At 38.8% G+C, this 12411-nt stretch overlaps 1 protein-coding gene and 1 long non-coding RNA gene across 3 annotated transcripts in view; one reads left to right on the top strand and one right to left on the bottom strand.

Annotated features, from left to right (window-relative positions):
- Cfap299 (cilia and flagella associated protein 299) overlaps positions 1-12411 on the bottom strand; it is a 435850-nt gene that overhangs the window by 89830 nt on the left and 333609 nt on the right. Inside the window, exons 5-6 of one of the 2 annotated variants that reach the window (XM_035453289.1) lie at positions 11171-11194; positions 5805-5816 (exon numbers count right to left, since the gene is read on the bottom strand). The exons of the other annotated variant lie outside the window; for it this stretch is intronic. Coding sequence (XP_035309180.1) covers positions 5805-5816; positions 11171-11194 — 36 coding nt within the window. The remainder of the gene's footprint in view (positions 1-5804; positions 5817-11170; positions 11195-12411) is intronic. 2 annotated transcript variants of the gene reach the window in all.
- Positions 3659-9135, top strand: LOC107977215. Its single transcript, XR_004772557.1, has 3 exons — positions 3659-3802; positions 7399-7436; positions 8447-9135. It is a non-coding gene; the product is annotated as an uncharacterized LOC107977215 (long non-coding RNA).

Genomic DNA, 12411 nt, shown 5'->3' with positions numbered 1-12411 from the left:
AATCTATTGTGTACAATAGCCAAGACTCAGAGATGATCCGTAGATGCCGATTACAGGAATTCCTCAAAATGATGGTAAATTCTGTTGGAAGCCTATGAAGAATCAACTGAAGACAGAACACAGTGACCTCCCAAGGGCACATCCCAAAGAAATAACAGACTACAGGTGCCGAGAGAGAATTTGGGGACCTACTGGAGACCTAGGTTCTTTAGTGTATGCATAGAGAAAATGCAAGGAATCAAAAGCCAAGGCAAAGAACACAAGAGACAAAATGCTTCAGAGATGGGATATATGATCATAGTGGGGATAAAAAAAAATACTTTGTTTTTCATGATTGTATAGATAATCTGTGACTATGAATATTTAAATTACACTAAAATGGAACCAAATAGACATATAATGTACTCTAAAACTGTGAGATAACTCTATAGAGAACATGGGAAGATGAGTTTAGGGACTGGATAAAATAAACATAAATATGAAAATAAATACAATTCTTTTGTCCAAATGAGTTTCTATGAAAGGGTATGCAAAGTTAGCGTGTTGTCAGGTTTTCAGTACCGAAGAGGTTACATCTCAGAACTTCACATTGCATATAAAACAAGGAGACATACTCAGAATTTCGTCCTAGAGAGTAAAATGTAAAGATTGCTGGACTGAGAAAGGAATAGCTAGCATTTGGAAAACTAGGTATACTGTTCATAAAGAACATTAATAGGGTTTGAAATGAGCTTCCTGTCCATCTTCATCAAAAAAGAAAGGGAGGGGCTAGAGAGGTGGCTCAGTGATTAAGAATAGAAGCTGATTTTTCAGAGGACCAGAGTCTAGTTCTCAACACGATGTCGGGCTGTCAAGGCCCGTGGTACTCTAGCTCCAAGGGGTCTGATGCCCTCTTCTGGTCTCTGTGGGTACCCGCACTTACACACACACACACACACACACACACACACACACACACACACACACCTCAAACTTAAAAAAAGAAGTATAAAAAGAGAAGACATGGCTTGAGAAATCTTTGAAGGTAAAATCAAGAGTTGAAGGATCAGATGTGAAAAGTAAAAGAGGAATCTGAGTTACCATAGGCAGCCTAACCGAGAGCAAATTTAAAGAATGAAATGGTTTTACACACAAGGAGACCTGGACTACGTCAAGTGAGAATGGTTCACTGCATAAAGGTTTTAAAATACACAGGAAGTCTTAAGGCACTGTTAAAGATCTTTCCATGAACTTTATAGAAGAGGATAATGCATGGGAAAATACTTACTGAATAGTTTAAAGAATGTCTGCCTTAACAAGTAACCATTAATTAATCCAATTACTATTTGTTATCTGTTACTAGTGGGCTCTAAAAATTCCTTTATAAAATTTACATCAATATCCTTTTATAATTGCAAGAAAATTAAACTTCTTCAAGATTTTGGTGCTTGTAGAAAAAAGAGAGTCATCCCTAGATGATACTATTTCATAGTTGTGTGATTTTCACTTAGGAATATTTAAGGGAAGCACATTATTTCAAATGAAAGGAGACAAAAAATGTCAGAAAGTACAGCTGCTGAAAGAAAACAGTAGACATGGATGGCTGCGTCATCATAGTGCCACAAACTGAGCCATACTTTGCAAAGCCACACAGTGCCTTCAAGTATTGGAGTGTCCATTTACACCAGCAAACCAACCAGAAAGATAAAGTGAACTATTGTTATATACCAATAGTAATTTTTGATAAGATTCAGGTTGAGGCCATTTGGAAGGGCATCACACCTTCACTGTTGACCCCAGATGACCTGTCATTTGGATCAGCACATTGACACATTGGCTTCTATAATCTCTCCGTGGGGCTCCATGTGCCTTACTGTCAGGACCCAGACCACACAATATACCAGGAAGCTTCAGCTGGTATACATTATAGATCAGAGAGTAAACACTGTGTATTGGCTTCTCCAGGGATGGACTGGACTTATTTGGAAAATTATGAGACCATCACACAAGGTTCAAATGAGAACATTAGTTCTTATGTTTGGAGATACATGGAAATATAACTTTTAAATCACAAAACATTGTGTTAATGTAGCTTTGAAATTTCTTTCTGTTGTTTGTTTCTTTTCCTTCTCTTTATTACTTTTTTTATCCTCTATCTCCTTTAGATAAAAGCACTTATTTAAACAGTGATTCTTTTATCACAACAGATACAATTTTTATTATTTTATTATTTTTATTTTAGAAGCACTCTTAGTTACATATCAATCCCCCCATTTGCTCCCCACCCACCTCTGCCCACTCCCCATGGGGGACCACCAAAGTCCATCATTATTTGGGGGAGGGCCTAGGCCCTCTTTCTTGCATCTAGGCTGCAATAGTATCCCTCCATAGGGAATGGGCTCCCAAAGTCCATAAACACTGGCTCCATTGTTAGAGGTCCCATTGACTGCCCTGGCCTCCTAGCTGACCCCCACATTCAGAAGGCTTGGATCGGTACAATGCTGGTTCCCCAGCTTTATGACTAGGGTCTCTGTCCTCTCACTAGGTCAGGTCAACTGTAGATACATTCTCTATGTATGGCTTAGAATTTATGGTAACAAAGTGTTACTCTAAAATGACTTTAAAATAATCTTAAACACTCAGCACTGAAAAAGTAACATATTTACATTTGAAATGAAAATGAGACCATTAGAACTTCTGCATTTATGGTAAATCTTAATGTTTTTAAAAACTATGCAAACCCTTCTGTAACACTTGCTACAGTCCTCATTGCTTCTTTTAAGAAAACTAAAATGGTAAACGATTTTTATCTGATGAATATGTTTCTTGCTTTTCTTTTATGTGCCAGTGTACTTACAAATCATTTTAGAGAATGAACTTTCGTGTGGCCTTTTGAACAGTGGACATGTTTTCCAGTGTGTAACCATAGGAAACAGATTTTTTTTTTTAAAAAAAGACTCAGTTTAGAATTTTAGAACTCCCTTGGGGTATAATTGCCACCCCTGAGCAATGTCACTGGGTTATGGATCATATACCACAAGGCAGATGCCATTCCCAGGTGCTGTGCAGTACAAATCATTTATCACACACTCTTGGACAATCCTAATAGGGACATGGGAAATCAGCGCCAGTTAAAACTTAATGGCCCTGAGCATTTGACAATTAATATTTTTGGAGCATCAAAGGGATAGAGATCCATTCATGTTATGTTAATTGCTCTAACAGAGAAATGCTACCTGACATGTGTTTTCTAAATGAACTTTATTTAGAAGGAGCTGTTGTAAACATGCCATGGCCTAAATTTATTATGATTGGCATAGTATGGTTCTGACATGCAAAACTGCTTCAAACAGCACTAACAAGTACTAGTCCTTGTTCTTTTTTATATATCATCCTGATTAATTAGAGGAAGGTGAGGATTGAAGTGCTATTGCTTGTGAAAGCAATTTATTCAAATGGGAAGCTATGGGCTACAAAAATGGAATGTGCACAGTGGACAGTTTGTATGTGGTACTCCACATACAAAGGCCAATGGTGTGGCTTCTTACTAAGGTACACTCATAACATGGATGCAAATAAATATCAGAGGTAGATGGACATCAGCATTTATTTGTTGTGAGTCACTCAAGAGTTAAAATGCCATTTCTGGACTTGACTCTTGGTTCTATTTTAGAAGGAAGAGAGAGACCGCATGCTGAAGAACACTTCTGAATCCCTCCTGTTACCCACAGTCCTGCTGCCCTTCTTGAGAAGCCTTGCTAGAACTCTGTCGAAGTGGATCACAATCCCAGTGTCTCAGCGGAACAGGATGAAGTACATATGTGTATGTTTTTATCCTTTCATGGCAGATATGATTCTCAGAAGGGCTACCGAATGCTGCTATGCAGAATTAACTTGCAGTTGCTGCTAGGTCTTCCTTCCTCCCCTACCTCCCTGGAGGAGTAACTACCACACTGTCTTCCTCAGCTGCAGTACTGTTTGCATTCTTCCCAATAGACCTGCCTCCAGCAGCCCAGGGTTTGATGGGGAGCCAGTGGACTCTGGGGACTAATCACTCAACTCGACTTTTCTGTCTGAGGGAGTAAAACTTAATTCTCTGGGGACAGCAAGGCAGGCAAAACTTAACTCTCTGGGGCTGGAAATAAAGGGAAACACACACACACACACACACACACACACACACACACACACACACACACACACAACACACACACACACAGACACAGACAAACACACACACACACAGACACACAGACACACACACACACAGACACACAGACACACACACACACACATACACACACACCTGTCAGCCTGTCAGGCTGTCAGGATGTCAGGATCTCACCCAGTGTGCTGATGAATGGCAAGCCTTCAGTAAGTCGGAGGAAATGCAGAGTAGATGAACTACTAGACAGACAAACAGACACAGAGGACTTTTCTGAGAGCTAAAGCTTGGCTCTTCATTTTATCATTCTTTCTGCTGCTTTCTCTACTCTATTCTTCTGATGGTTCCCTTCTATCTATCTTGATGTCTTCCTTCTAACTTTATTATTTCCCTCGCAGCTTGTATATCCCAGCAAAATCTTTCAATCAGCATAAGAATTATAATGTAGCTACATTCTATTTTTAAGTGAATGATGACAATGGATAGAAGTAAAAACCAACATGTTTTTCATATCCCTTACACGATTAAACATTTTACATGTTACAGGTGAAAAACAAGTTGTCCCACATACATTCATACCCAAGCAGCTTGTTATAGATTAACAGAGCGTAAGCAAGCAAGCAAGGTATTTTTCTTAGCTAGTTCTTTCGCTGGGAGGCTGAATTTTGTGGTTACAAAGAAAGAACCAATCATTTTATTACTTACCTCGAAAGGTAATCTTATAAGAATTCTTAGAAGAATCACACATCTAAACCTTTATGTATGAAAAAGAATCAGTCACCTCTACTTTAAATCCTCAGAGTATGTACCTATTCATCAATAGTTTTTATACCAGGAAGCTGAGGGCAGAAATGCGTACAAGGAATTAATCATCATTTTTGATCACTAATCAATCCTAGCAAGAAACAGCTATTAATTGGGATACTCTATTCTTTTCCCCTGACCTCTAAACTTCAGATTGTTTCTCCAGTTTTTTTTTAACCTCAAAGCTATCTAACAATAATATCTTAACCTAGCTTTAAGTTATTTTTAAAGCTTTGTTTTAGCTATGATGCACACCAAAACCCATGAACACATTTCTCAACATTAAGACTAAAAGTTTTTGAGCTAGCTGGGCTTCTGGGACTCAATTGTTTTTTCTTAATCATTAACCTAAGCCACAACCTATGTGACTCCTCAAGAGAAACTAGCTGTGCTCTTATTTTCTATCCTCTGCAGCCCCTGCTTTATCAGGAGTGGAGGCAACACCACATCTTGCTCTTGCCTATGTTACTTTCCCCCTAAGCTGACCTCTATCATAATCCATTATTATGTTTATTAAAGATCCTCAATCATCAAAATCCTATTTAAACTATTACTGTATAAAATCATTGCTTCAGGTTAACTGTACAGCTTATGAGGAGGAAACCATCTTTCATAATAATACCAGTAGACGGAGATGTTTCCATGAGATAATCCCACTACATTAGATGTAGTGGGGGGGTCTTCTCACACCCATTCACACCATGCCCAATATCATAGAAGAATGTCAGTGGCAAATATGCAAAGGCACAGCAGTAGCAAGAGGCATTGTGGGGCTGAAGCCCTCGGGGCTGTGCATACCCAAGACTCTCCTGCCATGCCATGCATGCTGGTGGGCTGATCATCCCCTGAAGTCAACAGCCACCTGTTTCTCCTCTGACATGTCCACAGCAGTGCACAAAGGTTTCAGTTTCTCTACACTCTCATCAGCATTATATGCCTTTCCATTTTTATTGATGGAAACCATTCCCATGGATGCTGGTATTACCTTGTGGTTTTGGTTTCCATTTCTCAAATTATTAGTGAAGGTGAGAATCTTCCATGTGAGTATTGTCTATTTGTTTATCTTCTGTAAAGAAATAATTCAAGCACTTTGTTCATTTTTTTATTCACCTAGTTTTTTGGTCTTTGAGTTTTATTATTTTACCGCCCATTCTAGACATTAAGTTTATCTTAATATATTTTTGCATGTTTTGTGGGCTGCCATTTCACTTTTGATACTGTCATGTGATGGACAACATTTTTAATTTTCAAGAAGTTCAAGTCTATTTTTTGCTGCTTATATTGCTTCTCGTGCTTTATATTATATATTGACTCCAATGTAACAGCTTGTTCCATATTTTTATTGTTTTAGCTTTAACACATCTGTCTTTGATCCAATAGAGATGATTATTATTTATTTCACAGATGAAGAGTATGACTTCATTTATTCTTTGGTATGTGGACATGAAAAAATCCCAGCACCATTCTTGGAAAAGATAGCTCTAGCTCAGGAAACTTTTTGAAAATCATTTTAGTTCATTCCTTGGCTCTGTATTCTTTTTCGTTATCTACATATAATCTATATGCCTCTATTAAATTGTTTTCACTTCCATGACCTTGTAATTGGTTGGGATCTTCTAGCTTTTTTCCTTATCTTTCAAAAATGTTTCAACTACATGAGTCCTTTGCAATTCCATATGAATTTTAGGATGGATTTTTATGTTTTGACAAAAAAGGTATTATGATTTTCTTAGGAATTGCGTTGAATTTTTGTATTTTTTTGGTCAGTATGGACATTTTAACAATATCCAAGTCTTCTACTCCATGAACATGGGATGCCTTTCTTTTCCTTTATGTGTTTTATTTCTTTCAGTAATGCTCTGTAGACTTCATTTTACAAGTCTTTTTCATCCTTGTTTAATTCTTCATCATTTTATTGTATTTATTTGATGGTATTCCAAAGAGACTGGTTTCTTAATTTCCTTTCCAGACTTTTCATAGCTAGAGATATTCAAGCTAACTCTGCATATGTGTACAAGTGTGTGTGTGTATGTGTGTGTGTGTGTGTGTGTGTGTGTGTGTGTGTGTGTGTGTGTTGGTGTTTGTGTGTGTTTGTGTATACCTTTTCTAGGGATTTCAGTATTTAAGATATTATTATTATATTAGCTATTATTTCCCCAAATCGACAATTTTACCCTTTTCAATTTGGATGCCTTCCTTAAAGGACTTCTAGTTAGCAGAAGTGGAGAAACTAGACATGTATTTCTTGTTCTTGACCTTAGAACAAAGCACACCCCAGGCCTGTTTTGTTGTTTCCTGGCCTCTGCAGATACTCACTCCACTCAAACAGAGAAGTTTAAACATTGCAGTCTAGGTCTTGCACATGAGATAACATTTGACATTTGTCTTTCTGGGACTGGATTACCTTTTACTTGGTGTAATATTTTCTAATTTTATTCATTTGCCTACAGATTTCATTCTTCTTCACAAGTGAGTGAGACTCCATCAGGTAAATGTACCATGTACCACATTTTCGTTATCCATCCATCAGTAGATGAACATCCAGGCTGATTCCATTTTCTAGTTATTATGAATGCAGTGGCAATGAACATGGTTGTATGTATATTTTGGTCACAATACAAACACCTATGTGTTAAAAACTCCCTCTTAGCTCTACTTTTGTTGTGTAATATAAGCTTTAGAATATCTTCTTTTCATTTTAATGTTTCTAAATTGCATCTCTCCTTTTTATCTAAGTATTTTCTTACTGTTTTAAAATTTTATTTAATATTGATCTTATACATGTGAACATATGTTTGGTGGTGGTAAGTGCAAGGGAATGCTTGTGCTTGAGGAGCCCAGAGGGGTTGCTTTCCCTGGAGCTGTAATTATAAGCAGTTGTGTGTCACTACACATGGGTGATGGGAACATGTCCTCTGCAAGAACAATCTGCACTCTTAATCACTGACCGACCTCTCCTGCCCAGTTTAACTTATTTACCATATATTGCTTTCATTGACTGACTGGCAGTTGAATGCATTTTTTAAGGGTTGGAGACAAGGATTAGAAGTTAGCTAGGAGGTTCTGTCATGCTCTTGCAGATGACCCTAGTGTGATTCCTGCACACACTGTGTATGGAATGCAGACGAGAGAGACCCTAGGGTATTGCCATCCATGCTCATGGTTGGTTCCGATCATAGATCATAGATGAAGGCAACCACTGTGTCAATTGCACACTGTTGCAATTCTCCATCTTGTGATAAACTAAGTTTACAGAATCTGCAAATTTCCTCCCCCCACCTCCTTTCATTTCCCTGTTTGGAACCAGAAATTAAGCAATAGGGTATGTAAAGGCAATTGAATATTAAAAAAGGAAGGGAGGATGGAAGGAAGGGAGGAAGAAAAGGTAAAAAAGTCATGTACAGGGCAAGTTACAGCTTTAGAAAAGAGATGGGGACAGCTTGGGCTTACACTATATCATATTATATTAATTATTGTATAATATTATATTATATTCAGGCCCATCATGAAGTCATCTAAGACCCAACAACAACAGCAGCTTAAAGAAGGCAAAACAAAATAAAATGACAAAGGAGAGAAGGAAAAGAAAAAAGCCAGAAAAACTGAAGGTCAGAGAGAACTTTATTCCCAGATTTATTACCTCATGAGTTCCAAAGCTCAAGTTTTCAACAACAAAAATAAAAATCACAGTCCATCAGAAGAAGAAAAAAATTCACTCAGAAAAAAAAAAAAATGTATGAGCTGTTTAAGGAGACCTGGGAGGAGGAGCGGGGAGAAGCTTCGCAGAGAATAGCTGGATAAACCAGATGGTAGATACACTACACACAAGGCTTTTCAACAGCAGCCTTAAAGCTGAGAATATCTGCTCTTTTCTCACAATGGATGCACCCAAAAGGAAATAAATCAAAGAAGGGATAGTAAATCTAAAAAAGACCCCTCCCAAATTCATAAAATTAAAAAACTATGCCTACAAATAAAAATATTATTGAAAGATTCCAAAGGAAAATTCAAGCAGACAGGAGACTGCACTAGTCCCCTTGGGAAAAAGAACAATGAAAATTACCATGTGAAGGAGCCTCACCTGAGTGTGCAGGGTGGTATGGACGCGCCTACCTGATGCTGGGGAATGGCTGGTTACTGTTGAGAGAGGAACTTAACTGCAACTTACTGGTTGGTCATGGAACCTCCAATGTTACAAATAGATCTTAAAATTTAAAAAAATAGTTATACCAGGCAGATTCTGCCCTATGACTAGAAGGTCGGGGAGGGGGGGGAGATGTGGTACCTTCTAGGGTCCTTTTAATGATTGTATTTTATATTACTATTTATAATGGAATTCCAAATGCTCATGAAATGAGTCACAATGACCCATTTCAATGAGAGTTACATGGGGATGAATATAAAAGTGGTTTTTGCCTGATAGAATGTTACAAATATTTAGAAACATGAGGAAAAGTTGAAAGAACTGCAGTGACTCTTCATACAGGTGCCTTCTACATCCTACCAGCAACATTCTTGCAATGGAGCCTGTTCAAAAGTTAATTCTATAACTTCTGGGCAATTTTATGCAGGTTCATTAGCCTCCCATTATTTTTCTTATGTAGAAAGGGCAGGTAAGCTGGGCTTGGGGGCATATGCCTGAGATCCTAGCACTTACAGAGGTAGAGGCAGAAGGATCAGGAGCTCAAGGTCATCCTGGCTACAAAGTGAATTGGAGGCTAGCTTGGGCTAAAGGAGACACTGTCACAAAAAACCCAAAGAAAACAAATGCCAGATAATGGCCATATTTACTGCATGCATTGCAGCATTTTTTCTTACACTATACATTCTCTGCAGAGTAGTTAGCTACCAGTACTAGCAAAAAGATATGCCATCAGGGTCAAGGGAGACAGTAATTAGTGTTTGTAAAATAAAGGAAAGCATAAAGGAGTCACTAAAGATACTCCTGAGGAGCAAATTCAAGGTCAGCTGCTGCATAGAGAGGAGAGGTATCTTTCAGGAAACTGTACAGAAGCCTATGAACAAGGGGAGGTTTTATTCTTTCCACCAGAACCAGCATGCCAACAGAGCTGGAACAGCTTCTGCGTTTACTGATCTGCTTACATGTAGTGAATGCTCTTCTCCAGTATGACCTTTAGGTTTCTTTCACCAAAATAATAAACACACAACATGGGAAAAGAATGCATTGTACCAGTGTCCAACATGACTACCAGCCCTGGATTTCAGTTTTCGATTGTAGCATAGAGGAAAGCAAATAAAGGGCCTAACTGGGGGAGACAGGAAATAGAGGAGCCCAGGAATCATCTTGCCAATTTGAACTATGTCCTAATCCTTGTGCTTTCCCTGAGCACAAGGTTCCAGTGCTGTCCCTGAGGGGGACAAGGGCATGTGTTTAGGTTAGGGCAAGGGAGGTGTTAAGTAGGTCCAGGTGGGATTCTTTCAGACGCGCTGGCTCTTTTCCAGCCTCAGGTCTTACTTGCATACTTTCTACAGCTGCCTTGATGTTTAAACCACAGCTGGTGTGTTTGTCTTGTCCAAGAATGGTTTGAACTATTCCTAAAAGTTGATGCAAGTGGCTTTAAAGACCATCAGAAAAAATGATCTTTATTAACGAGAAAAAAATGAGACAAAAATGTCTCAATATGCTGGGATCTCTAAGCCATAATTACTTCAGAGCTAGTATTCATTGAAGGTTAATTCATCACTTTTTTCTTTTAGAATCTCTGTGTCACTGAAATTCTTTTGCTCTTATATGTGTGCCAAGGCAGTGGATGTTGACCCATCTGTCAAGAAGTGACTATACCGTATCTGTAAAATGTGAAACACGGACTTGGAATCCAACTCTGTCCCTATTTTATGTGCCCTTTCTTATATCATATTTTATTTTGATGTTCATTATTTCTCTCTCTCTCTTTCTCTCTCTCTCTCTCTCTCTCTCTCTCTCTCTCTCTCTCTGTGTGTGTGTGTGTGTGTGTGTGTGTGCCTATCTTCTCTCTCCCCACACTGCTCTCATAGTCATTGGATATACGGAATATGTTTGTGTACTGACTGAACCATATAGCTATAAACTTTCAGTTATAAAATCTGCCTCATTTTGTTTCTTTGGTCATGAATTCATGAATAGCACAATAAAGATACTATGTGTCCTGAACATTTCAAATATTGAGCAAGTCTTCTTAAAGATGTCAATTATTGCACACAAATGTACTTGAAATAGGTGACTTTTAAAACATGATGTATGTTAGTCTACATAGTCCTCTCGATCCATCAGGATTTTAAGTCACATTTTCTGAATTATTTAGATAAACATTTCTTACTTGAATCCATGGAATAAAAAAAGATCTTTGTTGTCAATTCCAAGAAACTCGGTTCTGAAAAGTTTTCAAATGCCAGTGAAGGCTTTTCAGGTTCCCTGAATGCACCTGCTTGGTGAGGACTTCAACAAAGTATTTTCCTTGGCAAATTCGTAATTTATGCATAAATAAGAAGTTGGAGCCCAAGAAACTGGAGTAAGAAGGTCAATGCTTTAAAGTCCTTGTGCAAATGCTTGCTCACAGCTCCCACCACACTTTTGCAAAATTAATTCCATCAAGTCTGAGTGCTTGGGACACACAGACAGACAGACAGACAGACAGACAGACAGACAGACAGACAGACACACACACACACACACACACACACTCGGGATAACTGCATACAGAGTCCTTTTCACACCCTGTTCCCACAACCAGCGGTTCTTTTCTATTGGTTGTCTTGGCAGTCCAGTGGGCCTCAGAAAGGCCCTTGGTAACCTTTTTTTTTTTTTTTTAGGTGTGTATGTGCAAGCATGTGCCCCCTGTGAGCTTGCTTGTGTATGTAATGAGCCAATGGATGTTCACCCATCTGCTCCTAGCAAAAATGTTCCCCCTGGGTGAACAATCCTGCACTGTGAGTGTTCTGCAGGTGTCTCAGGGTGTCAGCTGGCCTCTGTTTATTATTCGTGTGCTGTGTACAAGGAGGCAGAGTTGGCCACCAGTAACAACTCCCTGCAAATGGGTCAAGGAAATGAAAATCAAGCCTGTCCCGCAGGGACTTCAGGGGTCTGGGGTTTTGCTGGCAAACTCTGCCTGAGCCCCTCTTTGGGTGCTACTTTAAAATTACTCCTTGTTTGACTTGGCCGAGACTTCACATGTCAGGGCCCTGTGAGATTTGTTAGGGGAGCCCAGCTGCAAGCAGGTGTGCTGTTTTTGCCTTTTCCCTGCTACCAGAAGAACACAGCCTCTTCTCGCTTCCGAGGCATTTCTCTGCTTCAGAAGCTTGTTTGTCTAATGTGTTTTCCAAAAATGAGAACCATGGGGTGTTATTGTGGAAGGATGTAGGGAGCTTTTGGACACAAATCGGAACTATTTGGTTTTCAACTTTATACTCCTAGTTGCACCAAAGGAAATAAACACCTTTTAAAAGTTGAATTTGCTTCCTTCTCA

The sequence above is a fragment of the Cricetulus griseus genome (assembly GCF_003668045.3).
Source record: "Cricetulus griseus strain 17A/GY chromosome 1 unlocalized genomic scaffold, alternate assembly CriGri-PICRH-1.0 chr1_1, whole genome shotgun sequence".
Classification (NCBI taxonomy): Eukaryota; Metazoa; Chordata; class Mammalia; order Rodentia; family Cricetidae; genus Cricetulus; species Cricetulus griseus.
Note: the sequence above shows the minus strand (reverse complement) of the source record. Positions and strands in the feature narration are given on the sequence as shown.